General features: G+C 35.8%; 1 protein-coding gene across 2 annotated transcripts in view; it reads left to right on the top strand.

Moving 5' to 3' along the window:
* The window catches only part of Pkn2 (protein kinase N2), a 114,853-nt gene that overhangs the window by 90,105 nt on the left and 8,104 nt on the right, over positions 1 to 16,644 (top strand). For both annotated transcript variants that reach the window (XM_052731970.1, XM_052731971.1), the window contains 7 exons: positions 134 to 308; positions 481 to 607; positions 1,081 to 1,211; positions 1,293 to 1,368; positions 1,446 to 1,537; positions 7,849 to 8,025; positions 16,076 to 16,138. In XM_052731970.1, the coding sequence (XP_052587930.1) occupies positions 134 to 308; positions 481 to 607; positions 1,081 to 1,211; positions 1,293 to 1,368; positions 1,446 to 1,537; positions 7,849 to 8,025; positions 16,076 to 16,138 (841 nt within the window). The remainder of the gene's footprint in view (positions 1 to 133; positions 309 to 480; positions 608 to 1,080; positions 1,212 to 1,292; positions 1,369 to 1,445; positions 1,538 to 7,848; positions 8,026 to 16,075; positions 16,139 to 16,644) is intronic.

Raw genomic sequence — 16,644 nt, 5'->3', positions numbered from 1 at the left:
CTAGTTTTTAAGTTACAAATTTTATTCTTCATAAATTATAAACCGATGAATATGGAATTTTTAATTTTTTATGGCTTTTGGTAATATATAAAGAAATTACTTATTTTGCTTTCATTATTCACTATATCTACAGGCAAAACATTTCTCAGAGCTCCTCAAATGAATATTAATATTGCCACATGGGGAAGGCTAGTGAGACGAGCTATTCCCACAGTAAATCATTCTGGCACATTCAGCCCTCAGACTCCTGTGTCTACTACAGTACCGGTGGTTGATGCACGCATCCCTGAACTTGCACCTCCAGCCAGGTATATGTCATAGAAGGCTTAAGTATATCTTACTCAGTCCCAGTCTTTCCAAGTAAAATTGAGAAACTACTGCACTCCTTATTTAAAAGAAGTTAGTTTGCTTTCGTTTTGCAGCTACTTAAAAATAAAGACTTTGATTGCTGTTTCGGTAAATTGCTTTGTCTTCTGTAAGTGATTCTACAGTAACCAAATTGGACTTTGATCTTGAACCTGAACCTCCTCCAGCCCCACCACGCGATTCTTCCCTTGGAGAGATAGATGAATCTTCTGAAATGAGAGTTTTGGATATACCTGGACAGGCAAGGCATTCTAACCCTTCTTTAATACAATTCCTTCTTACAGTAAAAGCATCATAATGACTAAAGTGTACATTTCAATTAAAATTACCAGTATGAGCTATGAGTTTGTGTTTCTTTTTTAATTGTTGTTTTGGTTTTGGGGGGTTTTGTTTTGTTTTTGTTTTTTCATGATTAAATTTTCTCAAGGAGATGAAGTTGATGGGAGATAGCCCCTTTCTTCCTGTTGGAACACTGTTGTCATTAGCCTCTGTTTTCTCACAGGCCCAAAGGAATGCAATGGGCTGCATAAAGTAGAAGATAATGTGTTGCTCTTTTTGTGGTTTTGTTTTTGTTTTTGTTTTTTTCTATAAGAACAAGTAACCAAATCAAATTGTTTCTCTAAAGTTTTTGGAATTGTTTCTCCAACTTTATGATTATCAAATAATTTTTTTACTGGAGGTCTTCTAGTTTATTGAGCACTTGATATTTTACAGGGTTCAGAAACTGTTTTCGATATTGAGAATGACAGAAATAACATTCGTCCAAAATCCAAATCTGAATATGAGCTTGACATTCCTGACTCAGGTCGAAGTTGTTGGAGTGTTCGAGAGCTTGAGGAGAAAAGGTGAGGAACAAGTAGGTGTGATGCAATGCTGCTGTCCATTTGGTCCTATAGTTGCCTTATTTTTGATTATTACTCTTTTAGATCTCAACAGAGGTTTCAGTTCAATCTACAAGACTTCAGGTGCTGTGCTGTCTTGGGGAGAGGACATTTTGGAAAGGTAATCTTTCGGCACTTTAGGAATACATACAAGATTAGTAATTCAAATGGAAATGAATTATTTTAATCTTATTTCAGGTGCTGTTGGCTGAATATAAACACACAAATGAAATGTTTGCTATAAAAGCCTTAAAGAAAGGAGACATTGTTGCTCGAGACGAAGTAGACAGGTCAGTTTTTTAAAATGGAAGTTTTTCTTTGAGGTGAGAGATTAAGAGTGGACAGCAATAAATCTGAGTTCCTAGAAATATTTGATGAACTTAAATTTATCTATATGGCAAAAGGCAGACATAATTAAATGTTGCTTTTCTTTCCAGTCACTTCTCTCCCTTAGGCTGGGTTTGTGGATACCAAGTAAAGACAGTGGAATGTTTAAACTAATTCCATTACATTTTTATAAGTTGAGATGCTAATAAAGTATTAGCATGGAACTGTTACTTATTTGTGACTTAGTAAAACTAATTGCATTTTAGCCTCTGAAACAGGTAAAATGTCATTTCCTGATAGTCCGCAAGTAACTCAATGGTTAATACCATCACTTTTGAAATACACCTTTATGAATTTTCTCTTCTACATATTTTTTAAAAATTATAATTATTTATTCTGTATATGTACACACATGCAGTGGCATACAGCATACATGTTGAGATCATTTATATGTATGAGTGTTTTGCCTGCATGTATGTCTGTGCACTATGTGCATTCAGTACCTATTGAAGTAGAGGGTGTTGGACCCTGTAGGATTTGAGTTACAGACAATTGTGAGCTGTCATGTGGGTAACAAAAATTGAGCCTGAGTCCTTTAGAAGAAAACCAGTGTGCTTAACTGCTGAGCCATTTCTTCAGTTACCCCCTTTGTGTTTTTTAATTCATATTTTTTAGTATAGTGCCTTAGCTTTCAAAGAGTTTAATAATGGTAAATGCCATGGATACATCTTTATATGGTTATTACAATGCAAGGACTTTAGGAATAAAAGATTAGAATTCAAGAATATATCTTAATATGATTCATACACATGCATATATGTGGAAATATTTTATAAAAATGACATGTTTATCAGAAAGGCTTTCATATGATATTTAGTAGTGTTTTTCTTACACTACTAAGTATCTTAATAGAAAGTAGTCCTTGCAGAGACTGGACAGATAGGTCATCTATGAAGAGCATTTGCTGCTCTTTTAGAGGACCAGGTTTGGTTGCCAACTCCCACATATAGATAGTTAGTTTGGGGTTTTTGTTTTGCTTTAATTCTCTATTTTTATGACTAGGGATTGAACCCAGAGCCTTGTGCATGATAGGTAAGGACTCTGCCACTGAATTACATTACCCAACCCTCTGTTTGCTTTTTTGAAACATATAGTTCAAACAGGTTTTGAACTTGTGGTCTTCTTGCCCCCAGCTCCCAGGTATCTGGGTTTAGAAGCCTGCACACTAGACCTAGTCATGTACATTTATACATCCGTGACACATACATATATCTGTATTTAACCACATTTGCCTTTCTAGTTGATGCTTGCAATGTTTTTTAATTCTTCATATAAGTAGTTCTTAGAATTAAAATAGGTTGCTGGGCATAGGGGCACACATTTAATCCCAATAGTCAGGAGACTGAGGCAGAAAGATTGCTGTGATTAAGTCCAGCCTGGGCTACATGCTGAGATCCTGACTCAGATCCCTCCAAAAGAATTTAAAATTTAGACCATTGTTTAAAAATTGACATTTAAAATAAATTGGAATTTGCCTATTTGACTTTTACCCTTTCCCCCCCTACTTTTTCTCATTCTTACCAAATCATATAAAACAGATACATCTTTGATAGCCAAACTACCAAAAAATGGAATTTATGGAGCTTATAAAATAGTCAACCATTTTAAATACATAGAAGTGTATTTATGTTACAGAACAGATAAGTGAGGGATGATCTTTTATTCCTTCTATTTGAACTTGAAATATCAGAAGTTTCAAATGTTTTTATTTCCTTGAACAGTTTGGTTTTATTCCAGGTTTGTAATGTTAATAATGTTGAACTCAAGCCAGTCATGGTGGCACTGGCTGTAATCCCAGCGCTCAGGTGGCATAGGCAGGTATATATCTGGGAATTTGAGGCCACCCTCCTCTATGTTGAGAGTTCTAGGCTAGTCCATGCTACATAGTGAGACCTTGTCTTGAATTCATTTGTTCCTAAAATAATGAGAAACTAGTCATAGATTGAGCATCTATAATCTAAAAATCTAAAACCTGAAATGCACAAATTCTAAACTTTTTGACTAAAGATGTGATGCCAACATCTATCACTCAATGTTCACAAATGTTTCATACACAGTTATTTAAAATATTGTTGTAAAATTACTTTTAGATTGTGGATATAAGGTACATATGAAACATAAATTAATTTTGTGTTTAGACCTGGGGCCCATTGCTGTACTGTATCTCATTACCTGTGATGAAAAACAGTTCTGGCCTTGAGCACTTCAGATAAGGTATCTCTAACCTTTACTACTGTGTTATCCTGGTAGCTTATATAGCTTTTTGCTACATTGTCATTACCTTGAACCACAACTTTGTAGAAAGATGCTTTCTAAATAACTCAATCAGAATAATCCTTTTTTTTTTTTTTTGAGACAGAGTTTCTCTGTGTAACAGTCCAGAATAATCTTAATATCACCACAAATAAAAAAGTATAGATCAGAGACTAGAGCCAAAGCCAAATCCTAAGCCATTACCTCAAGAAAAAGAATCAGTTAAAAAAAATAGACCAGTATATTCTTAAATGACATATATTACTTGTAAATATGACTAGAAAATAACTTAAAATAGTTATACCTAACCAGAATCCTTTATGTTTACCTTGTAGTTTGCCCTTTTAATAATTCCATCAAGTTCTTTTTAACTCTGTGTTACTCTTTTATTGTTGTTATTTTGGGGAAGATAAAGTCTCTATGTGGCCCAGGCTGGCCTGCAGCTTGCAGTTCCATTTGCTGAGATTACAGGTGTGTGCCCAATATTCAGTCGTGCCCCACCCCCCTTCCCTTGATCATGAGTCTCTAAATTTGTTCTGTAGTCTGGGCTATATTGTTTTTATATTATTTTACTTAGAAGTGTGCCACTTTACCTAGGTTACAGTAAATTTCAAGTCAGTTTCTTTAATATGTTATCGTTGAAAACCAAAGTAACATCACACTCAGTCTCATTACTTAGTTTTCCTACCACTGTTCTGAACATTCAGTTCATCTCTCCCACCGCGTGCAGTGTTGTAACCACTCACTCAGGGTTTTTATCAATTTATAATAATTGTAACAGAATAGAAACAGAAGTCGTTTCAGTGTGGGTATGGGTGTGTGTGTGTGGTGCAGAAAGCCAAAGCTTTTCAGGTTATGTGGGGTTCAATCCTAAAACCTGAGTTTTATTAATGGTTTGGTTTTCTACTGGCTAAGATGTTCATTTATTTCTTTCATAGATTTTAATAACTGATGTGAACATTATTTTTTCATACCTTTTAATAACTGCTGAACTCTGAACAAAACTGGTTACTTAGGGCAACAATATAAAAGCATTGTTAGTAAAGAAGGCTGAATAAATTTTACCTACAAATAAATGTTACAGACAATAGCAGTTTATTAGAAGGATATCATTATATACTGATAGATTTAGGGCCCCTTTTTTTAAAGGAGAAATTGGATTTATACTGTTCTAGAAAATGAAGGATACAGAATTTAAAGTTTGAGGGGCTGTCAAGATGGCTTAGTGTATAAAAGTACTTAGCACACCTGACAACTAGCTCTTACAGATTGTCCTCTGACCACTATATATATTCATTGTCACCTGTATGTAGCAGCACACATACTCAACAAAAAATAAATACATAAATGTAATTACAAATATTAAAGTTTGAATTGTGAAAAGTTTTAAGGGGAGTATGCAATTTAGACAACATTGAAACAGTTTAAAGATTATTATATAGTTTTCTTGGATGCTGTAAAATGCTTAAGACTAAAATCATTGTGTTAATTTGAATTGTTAAAGAAGCTTCTTCCTCTCTCTAATCTTATCTTCAATATTGTCAGGATGTCTTTTCTACCTGTCTTAGGGTTTCTATTGCTGTGAAGAGACACCATGACCATGGCAACTTTTATAAAGGAAAACATTTAATTGGGTGGTTTACAGTTCACAGGTTCAGTCCATTATCACTGTGGTGGGACATGGAGGAAGGCAAGCAGACATGATGCTGAGAATTTTGTATCTTGACATGCAGGCAGTAGGAAGTGGTCTGAGACTGGGTGTGACTTGAGCATATATGAGACCTCAAAGCCCACCTCCACAGTAGCACACTTCCTCCAACAGGGCCACACCTTCTCCAACAAAGCCATACCTCCTTATAGTGCCACTTTGGGGGCTATTTTCATTCAAACCACCACACTACCTCTCACATGGTCAGTTCATATCCAATCTGACATCCATCAAGTAGAGTACTCGTGATCCACCATAAATTCACCCATAATGGATTACTAAATCACACATAAATATCCCTCATGTTTATAATTTGTTTGAGCCCAAATTATATCTTAGATAAGCTTTGTCTTACCTCATCTAAATATTTCACATACATTAACTCAAAAAATGCAGTTTGTTTTAATAAAGCAGATGTTTTTAGAATCTTATTTAAAAAAATTTTAACACATTTTTCAATAAATTTAAGTAGGACAAAATCAAAGGTATTAACTTAAATTTTTTCCTATGGATATTTATGCCTGTGCTTTATGTAAACATCAAAGTAAAGCTTAGGAGTATTAGTGTGGCTTTCTAAGTATGTAAAAATTTAAAACAAGATCTTGGCCTGATAATGCACACCTGTACTGCTTGCACTCTGAAGGCTAAGGCAAGTGGATCATGAGTTTGTGGCCAGTGTATGTCACATGAGACTGTCAAAATAATTAGAATGTGTGAAATCAGTATCTAGTTATTTAGAATGTGAATCTGTAAGGAGCTCAAATGTTATCAGAAACTGCATTTTTTTCAGTACTTACATGTAAACTGGTGTGTTTGCTCTTCTCCTAGTAGAGCAAAAACACAGAATTTAAAATACTTTCGTAACAAATATGATTCTTAATGGCTACTAGGCTTATTTAAATTTTCAAGTCATTCATAATATAATTTGGATACTCTCATATAAAATATTCCATCTTTTGTGAGGGGTGGTTTGGGTTTTTTGTTTGGATAGTTGGTTAGTTGGTTTGTTGATTGGTTTTTTGAGACAGGTCTCTCTGCATAGCCCTAGCTGTCCTGGATCTACTCACTATGTAGACCAGGCTGTCCTCAAGCTCACAGAGACCTGGCTGCCTCTGAGTCCTGAGTGCTGTGATTAAAAACATGTGCCACCATGCCTGGCAACTTTATCATTTAAAAAAAAAAAATTAATAAATTAATAACACTAGTAATTTACCCTGACATTTGGAATGCCACACAACAATCAAAATCTAAGCATTTAAAAATATTTTAGGATAATGATGATCATAATCATGTATGGTGCCCATGAAGTTCAAAGAACAAGTTCATGGTGTTCTTTCCTACCCTCCAACTTTGTGTGTTGCAGACATTGAACTCAAGTAGCTAATCACTCACTGGCTTTGTCCTTAATTTAAAAATAAAAGCATTAAACAGAGCTTTAAGAATTTTTTTTTATTCTAAGTTGCAATAGAAACAGAAATGAAGCTTACTTAGTATTAGAAATATATATTATTTCTTAATCAGGTTTATCTATTGCTCCATATTTTGATCAGGTACTAAAGAAAGTTAATTCAAGCTTCATTTGAATAATAATATATTATTATTAATACTTGACATCAATTTGTCAGGTATTAATACTTGATATCAATAATACTTGATATTTCACTGAGTTTTGCTAAATATTTTCAGGAGAAGGGAGAATTCTTTTGCTTTTGCTGTCTAGGGAACATAAATGTTCCACATTCAAGGAGTTTTGCCACATTCCTTTCAAAAACTTGTCTTGTTCTTGTGGGGATTGCTACAAACATTTGTATGATATCACAGAAGATCACATTGTTTTCAAAGAATTCCCTTTTGAAACGTGTAGAATTCTCTTTGCTTTCTTGTCAGTCTTCTAGATTAAATTTTTATCAGCCTATCTGTATCTCTCAGCTTCATATTTTTTGATAAAAATTTGAATACTGAAGCGAATGAATTATAAATGCTGTCCTTGGAATTACCATGTTCACAAACTTTATTTACTTTTTGGGTCTCTCTATGTAAATTAGCTATAATTACTAGCCCCATTTGGGCCAAGCTGTTATTATCATACAAACTGTATAATCTTTATGTTCTGCTACTCATTAATATATTTTCAGTTGCCATTATATATCAAGTAGAACATTTCTCATAATATTGCAAAATACATTTTTATGATTTTTAAATTCATAAGTTTGAAATTTTATTTCAAATTTTGGTATTATTTTTCTCTTACAGTCTGATGTGTGAAAAAAGAATTTTTGAGACTGTGAATAGTGTCAGGCACCCCTTTCTGGTGAACCTTTTTGCATGTTTTCAAACAAAAGAGCATGTTTGCTTTGTGATGGAGTATGCTGCGGGTGGGGATCTGATGATGCACATCCATACCGATGTCTTCTCTGAACCCAGAGCTGTGTGAGTATGCCTTAGACATCTGCCTCACTCTCTGTGACTTTTACACCTTGGTTCTTCCCTTGGTTCTTACTTTTTGCTGAATACTTTTTGTGTTTATGTACTCTCTTGTCCATGATGAAAATTTCATGAATTACCATTATTTCGTACTTGATAATTTTGATTCTACTTAGGCTACATTTAGATTGTTTTTATTTTAGCTGTTAGCTTTCCCCCTACAGAATGACATCCTAGAATCCTAACTTTAAAGGTAAATTATACTGCAAGTACAATGTGTGTGTGTGTGTGTGTGTGTGTGTGTGTGTGTGTGTGTGTGTGTGTGTGTTTAAAGTGTAGGAATGTTGGTATCTCTTATTTGTTTAAAATATTTATATTTGTGTTTTATAGGGTAAGTCTGTATTTATCATATTTCTCAAGAATGTTTAGGGGAAAAAAAAAAGCTGGTATAGGTTGATTGTCCATTACACAAAATGCTTCAGATTTTGAAATTTTGCCAAATATTCCAAATCCTTAATCACAAAATTCTCCAAGTTCTATACCTTTTTTTTTTCTTTTTTCCTAGATAAGGTCTCCCCATGTTACCCAAGCTAATCTTAAATGTTGTATTTATCCTAGGCTGGCCTTGAAAGCCAGAACCATCCTCCATCATCCTCCCAAGTTTTAGGATTGTAGGTGTTTACTACTAAACCCAGCTCTGAAACTTTCTGAATGTTGTATTAGAGCCTTTCATATTTCAGATTTGGGGATTAGGGATGTTCAGCTTATATTCTTATTGCCTCTAGGGAAAGAGATGGAAAAGAGACTTCAGGATAAACCATTTTTGTAGTTCATCGAAATTGTGTATTAAAAGTTAGCTTAATCAACTACATAAACATTAAGATTAGTAAGCATTTTAGATTATAGGCCATATACAGTATATTATTTATTGTTCTAATTTTACAACTTTTACATAGTGGAAACCTATGAAAGTACTCCTATTAGCTGTATCATACAAGACTCACCACGTTTATATCTCTAGTCCCAGTCTCTTCCCTAATGGCCCGGCTATTAATAGTCTCCCGCTCAGGACCAGCTTTTCCATTTGTAAGGCCCATAAAAATCTCATTGAGCATCTCAAGTTGTTTTCCTGCCTGTTTTTCTACATTTCCCAGGCCTGCTACTTTCCCAGTCTTCCTCATCTTAATAAATAGCAATATTACCTTCTGTGGTGTTCAAGCCACAATGCAGTGTCATTCTTGGTCCTCTTTTTCCCTCACCTGTAACATCCATACAGTTAGCAAATCCACTTGGCTCTCTTCAGAATTTTCCCAAATCATTAGACTAAAAAATCCAATAAGTACTTTTATTGATTTTACTTTTGAATTATCTGAAGTCTATTTTCTGATGAAACATCAGCTGACATTCATGTAATAATTTCACTTTCACACCTTTGATTTTCTGTGTAACTGGTAGAGGTGTGTTTACATAGACAGTGATAGTGTCAACAGCTTTCAGTTTTCAGATAGGAAAACAAGAATTAATTCTGATGTATAGTAAAGTATTTTAAAAGCAGGCCAAGTAGTAGAAACTCACTAATATTTCATTTTCTGAATGTTTAAAGCTTAAAAAATTTTCCTTATTTCTATTTTATGTGTGAGTGAGTGAGTGTCTGCATGTATGTTTGTGTACTACATGCATGCAGTACCCATAGAAGGCAGAAGATAGAGAAGGATCCCTGTAGGTGTTTTAACATTTTTAAGGTGGTAGTGCAAAGTAGACCCTCTATTCAGGACATGGTACCAGGAGGATCCTGAATTTAGGTCAACCTGAACTACATAAGTAGTACCTGGATTCAAACAAACATAAAGCATAAAAATATGTTAAGCAGATATTTACTATACATGGGAATTATTTCTTGTTTTGTTTGGTTTTGATTTTAAAAAAACTTAAAAATTGTTACTCATTTACTCCCTTATTAACAGAGGAGCAGTTCCTCTATCCTGTTGAGTAATGTGACAGCTGGAACAGAGCCTGGCACATACGGCGGTGGGATCTGTACCACCTGAGACTGCAATGAAAGCAGTTGAATGTTTGTAGCTGTGCTGTTTTCCAGTGTGTGGCTCTAAACAAAGGAGTTCCTCTGTCTGAGCTTCATTTTCTGCTTTTGTAAAATAGAGACTTGAAGAAATGCAAGTAACAAAATCACCTGACTGTACCAGACTTAGTCTGTGTTTTCCCATTTGTTTTTTAAGATAAATATAATCAGTACAATCTGTTAAAAAAAAAAAAAAACAGAAAAGGAGGAACTTTTTTAATTGTTGCAATACTGTTTTGCAACTACGATGTTTGCTGTAAAAAAAAAGCTTGACAAAACTATCTTGATTAGTGTATCAAGTTTAACAAGCTGCACACAAATGCTTTAACCTGTTCATAAGATTGAACTGACTTGTAAGTAGTTGCATTTAAAAATTCTTCTAAATTACAACCCCATTTTTATAAAAATGAGTAAACCTTAAACCTGAGTATAATACCTATATGTATGTAGTATTAATGTACTGACTTCACATAAAAAAATATAATTATCTCTGTGGATGGCAGTTGAGTTGGAGTGATAGGAATAAATTGCTGAGTAAAATATTATACTTTGGTAAAGGGGTAGGTAATAATGCATATTTTATAGAAAAGATAGTTTTTTAATATTTAAAAATTATTGTAAAATATTATAAAAGATAATTATTTTAGATAATTAAGAACCTAGTTTTCCTAGATATCTGTAGATTTGCATTTGTAAATTCATTCATTTATTTATTCTCACCCTCACTCAGCAAACCTATTATGAGTCAGGATTTTGCTATGCCTTAAGAGTTGACATTACAGCTAGGCTCAGTTTTTTCTGGAACCCAAAGCCATGTATCCATGCTAGGCTCTGTTTCCTGCCCCACAAACAATCCTAAATCCACACATCTAAAACCAGACATTTTCTCAACAATACTTTATTTCTTTGTTACCTATTTATTTCTATTCTTTACTATTCCCTCACCTTGAATAACTTAATTTTCTTTACTAGCACTGTACTGGAATTCCTCATAATCTTTCTTCTGTTCCATTGTAAAAGCCTTATTTGTTTGTTTTCTCTCTTCACTACATACTTCTATCCCAGTACTTACAATGTCCCTAATATAAGTGTTTTCCCCCATTAAAATGACCTGATCCCCTATCATTATAAGAGCAAGTTACAGTATCTGTTATATGACATTCATGATTCTTCTCAGGTCCTTTCAGCTTCATATCCTGCTATGCTCCCCATAGACTCCCATCCTGTGCTTTTATCCACAACTGTAATAAGTATTTTTCTGTCCTGCCAGCCAGCTCTCAAATAATGACACCAAGATTTCTTATGAAATCCATTTATTTAACCCATTTATATTAATCTATGTTCTATCATATGGCCTTCCCTCTCTTCCATCTTGTACCTCCTATTTCCTCTACATATCTCCCCGCACCTCCTGCATGCCTAGATTCCTCTCTTACTCTTCTTTTCTCTCCCTGGAAATCCTGCCTAGCTATTGGCCATCCAGCTTTTTATTATACCAATCACAGCAAATGCACCTTCACACAGTGTACAAATATCCCACAACATTTCCCACTTTTTGTCTAAATAAAGTGGAAAGATTTTAACTCTGATGTAGTAAAACTGCATACAGTAAGAAAAATTATCATGTAAGAATTACATTCACAATGTCCAGTCCATTTGTATTTATCATATTCAGAGAAAATACTCTAATATCTACCTTATCTTGGTGAATTTAAAGTTTTATACCTAAACCATTTTCTATTATAACTTGTATTACCATCTTTAACCTATCTTTTTAGACCTCAAAACATTTTTTTAGATGTACAATCTAAGGCTTTATGTCTCTCACCCTTATACACTTGATACCTTTTTTATGAGTTTTTCTGAATTTGGTAACAAGGAAAACTATAACTGTAACTATCTCGCCTTCAACCCATCAGAGACCCCAGAAGGATATAGTATTACCTGAGTAAACAAGTGCAAAGCAAACAACTTCCAAAACTATAAAAACGACAGAGACAGCTGGCTATCTGGACAATCACCCAAGTTTCCTCTGCAACATTGGGGCATCCATCTCCAGTCTACAGGCCTAGAATATCTAATAGACTCTTCTCTTAAGCAGGAATTTTGAAGGACTGTCTGACCTTGCCTTAGGAAACTTCAGCAGTCACCTTTTCGTGTGTCCTGCTTGTCCAATTTGGACAGCATACTCTCAGCAGTCGAGGAAGGGTAGTTTCTTGCCCAAATAGCTAGCTTTGCCACATTAAAAACAAACTCCATATGGAGGTTTTCCAGTGCCCATCATCCCATTTTGAAGTAAATTGGTGCTACCAGGAGCAGATGTGTCTGACTGTTATAAAAAGCCTTATGTTATTAAAAACATTTTAAATGCTGTATTTTGTAGGTCTTTGAAGTGTTTGAAGACTATCTATTTAAAATATACCTCTGTTTGACCTTGAAAACATACTTAACGTGACTATTAAGTTTGATGTCATAGATGACTAACTACTAACCTGTATTTTTTTATTATCCTAAATAGCTTTCAAGGACTAGAACTTTATATTTTTCAATGAGCTGCATGGGTATAATACCTTAAACAAGAGTCGAAACATATATATACAGTATAACAAAAATAACCTTACATTTGTATTGATATACAAAATTCCATACCATTGTAAAATATTTGAGACTAGTGGTTGTTCAAAAGTAGACTCAACAATCCACTCTTTTACCCTATCATTTCTATACTATATTCCCCCCTTTTCCCTTCAGAAAGAGAGAATCCACAGAATGACAAAAAATACCCACCCCAATTCTTGGGTATGTGGGTGTTATGTTTTTTAGACTGGTTTTGTTGTTTGGCAGTGACAATATCTTTAGGGGACCCTAGAAAATTGGGATAATGATCGAGTCCTGGAAGAGCTAATTGTATTATGTTTTGTTTAGTTTTTGTGTGACGGGAGAGTATAGCTTATCTGAAGTCTTGGCTGAATAAATAGTCTGTGAGGCTGGACCACCTCAGCTAGCAACTTTGAAGTTCTTTTGGATGTAGAATTTTGAGGAAACTGCAACAGGCATTCTGAGAGGCTGGATCACCTGGGCTACTTGTCATATATATAGGTGTCTGGTCTTTTTTTTTTTTTTTTTAAACACATAAACTTTGTTTTTTTGTTTGTTTTTTTTTTAATTTTTTTATTTTTATTTTGCAATACAATACAATTCAGTTCTACATATCAGCCACGGGTTCCCTTGTTCTCCCCCGTCCCGTCCCCCTCACCTTCCCCCCAGTCCCTCCCCCCCCATTCCCACCTCCTCCAGGGCAAAGCCTCCCCCGAGGACTGAGATCAACCTGGTAGACTCAGTCCAGGTAGGTCCAGTCCCCTCCTCCCAGGCCGAGCCAAGCGATCCTGCATAGGCCCCAGGTTTCAAACAGCCAACTCATGCAATGAGCACAGGACCCGGTCCCACTGCCTGGATGCCTCCCAAACAGATCAAGTCAATCAACTGTCTCACCCATTCAGAGGGCCTGATCCAGTTGGGGGGCCCTCAGCCATTGGTTCATAGTTCATGTGTTTCCATTCGTTTGGCTATTTGTCCCTGTGCTTTATCCAACCTTGGTCTCAACAATTCTTGCTCATATAATCCCTCCTCATTCTCGCTAATTGGACTCCCAGAGATCTACCCAGGGCCTAGTCATGGATCTCTGCATCCAGATCCCTCAGTAGTTGGATGAGGTTTCTAGCACGACAATTAGGGTGTTTGGCCATCCCATCACCAGAGTAGGTCGGTTCGGGCTGTCTCTCGGCCATTGCCATCAGTCTGTTGTGGGGGTATCTTTGTGGATTTCTGTGGGCCTCTCTAGCACTTTGCTTCTTCCTATTCTCATGTGGTCTTCATTTACCATGGTCTCCTATTCCTTGCTCTCCCTCTCTGTTGTTGATCCAGCTGGGATCTCCCGCTTCCCCAAGCTCTCTTTCCCTCGACCCTCGCCCTTCACTACCCCCACTCATGTCCAGGCTGTTCATGTAGATCTCTTCCATTTCTCTGTCATTGGGCGATCCCCGTGCCTTTCTTGGGGTCCTGTTTTCCAGGTAGCCTCCCTGGTGAATTAAACACATAAACTTTTTAAAGGTAGCATATATATCTGTGTTAACATAAGTATGAGATGTGCAGTGTATACAAGTCAGCTAAAGATGATTTTTTTTTTGTTTTATGTTTGAGCAGGTAAAAGACATCTGTCAACTTTATAAGTCGGTTTGGACTGTATAACCAAACTAATGTAAATCTCTATTCATGCCATATGAAAGGATGTCATGTAATAATAAGTCATGAGGACTCTGTAGCCAACAAGATGTATCATGTCTCAATCAATCTCAGAGGTGTTTTCATGTAGAGGGATCAGCATGCACATCCCCTGTCTTTTTTGTCTTTTTTCCTCATGTCTGTAGCCACGATCCTCAGGAGGTCTCCCCTAATCAAATCTGATCTTTATTAATTTTGAAGAGAATCATAACTTTTTGTTTCTTGTGGAAACAAAGGCATAACCTCTCCCAACACAGTATATTTTTTGACATTTATTCTGAAGTAAAGACAGTTTTAAAATGTATAGGCTAGTTTAATTTGGTAGTTTTCATAATCCAATGTCTCTCAGCAGCTATTGTTTTTTGTACACTAGCATTTAAAAAATTTAAAGTTAACAAAGCACCATACAGGATTCAGATGCCCTGTGTATTTCCCAACCTTACGTGGCTTTTTTTTTTAATATATTACTTTATTTTTTTTAAGACTTCATTATTTTTACCCCCCTCCCACCCCCCCATGACTGTCTATACTCATTTTTTACTGTATCTGTTTAAATGGTTTCTTGGTCTTGACCACTTTACTGCTCACCTGTAGCCTTCCCTGACTGTGTGAGCCAGGCCTTAAACTGTGAAGCAGCATATTAGCCCTCTGCCGCATGGCTCCATTTGGCACATGGCCTGGCAGCTGGCTCCACCCACTTCAGGTCTGTGAGAGTGGAGCCTCATGCCCGTGGCCTGGGCCTGGAGCCAGTCTATCTGGTAGGTAGGCACTTCTACCTAGTCTCCCACCATTGAGTAGTGTGCAGCCTGCTGCTCTTAAACCCCATTCAAGTGTTTGGTAGCAGGGCCTCTTAAAAGAGCCACATCTGTGTAAGCTGCAAACGCTGAGCTACTCAGAACTTTTTTTTTTTTAAAGCTTTCTCAGGCCCTATGTAGATTTACATGCTGTTCACTGGGCACCAAATGTAATGAGTCTTTTTCTGTCCTGCCAGCCAGCTACCAAATAATGACACCAAGACTTATTATTAATTATATAAGGTCAGCTTATAGTTTAGGCTTGTTCCTAACTAGTTCTTATAACTTAAATTAACCCATTTATACTAATCTACATTCGATCATGAGGCATTACCTCTCTTACATCTTGTACTTCCTGTTTCCTCTGTGTCTGCCCACCTCTCCTGCATACCTAGATTTATCTCTTCTTCCTCTCTCTCCCCAGAAATCCCACCTATACCTCCTGCTTAGCTATTGGCTGTTCAGGTTTTATTACACCAATCACAACAAATACATCGTCACACAGTGTACAAATACCCACAACACACAACAGATTCCTTACTAGTTGTCAAACTGGCAGCTTTCATGTCTCTATTCTGTTCCCTTTTTAAGGGAATGGCCTATATTTGCTTATAAAACTTCTGCTTTGCCACTCTGTCCTTCCATCCTTAAAGTACATTGTAATTCCTCCTACAGAACCAAACCAAAAGTCCTCTCTGAAGACCCTCAGTGAGTACCAGGCCAAATGAATGCATAACCATATTCTCGCATTTTTTAAATTTGTCTCAAATAGCACAATACATTGTACTTAGTAGGAATAAATAAATATTTGAGGACTTAGCTAACTACAAAATTATGCATTGAACTATAAAAGGGTTCAAGAGCAGTGAAGTTTATTAAACATTTGATTTAATTTTTCCATCAGATTTTATGCAGCATGTGTAGTTCTCGGGTTGCAATATTTACATGAGCACAAAATTGTTTATAGGTAAGTGCATTTTTCTTGTTTCTAATAGCTTACTTCCACGTGAATTAGAATTCAGGATAATTAACAAGGATATTTTGTGCTTAACCAACTTTTTAGTTTTCTCCTACATGTGATAAGTGATTTCTACCCCAAGTTGGAAAGATAGATCATTAGCATGAGAGTTGTGTGATGGACTTCTTGGTTCTTGGCCCTCTGCTCATTTCCTAATTAAAATAGTGAAAGTATGAGTTGGCCTGTGGTGACACAGTTCACCAGTAATATTCATCTAGTGATTACATTTAACCATCTACTACAGAAAACTTCTGTAGCTAATTGGCCCCACAGAGAGAAAAACACAGCTATGCCAGAATGTAAACTACCATGCTGCTCCTTCATTAGGATGTCTTGAATAACATGGGATGGTAGTGAGGTTATAATATGTGACGCCCTAGGTTTGATCTCCAGCACAAAAATATATAAATAAATAAGAAAATCCTGCCATTATCCAAACTAAAAAGTATATTGGT

This window comes from Peromyscus californicus, unplaced genomic scaffold (assembly GCF_007827085.1).
Source record: "Peromyscus californicus insignis strain IS unplaced genomic scaffold, ASM782708v3 Scaffold_9__1_contigs__length_137607984, whole genome shotgun sequence".
Taxonomy (NCBI): domain Eukaryota; kingdom Metazoa; phylum Chordata; class Mammalia; order Rodentia; family Cricetidae; genus Peromyscus; species Peromyscus californicus.
Note: the sequence above shows the minus strand (reverse complement) of the source record. Positions and strands in the feature narration are given on the sequence as shown.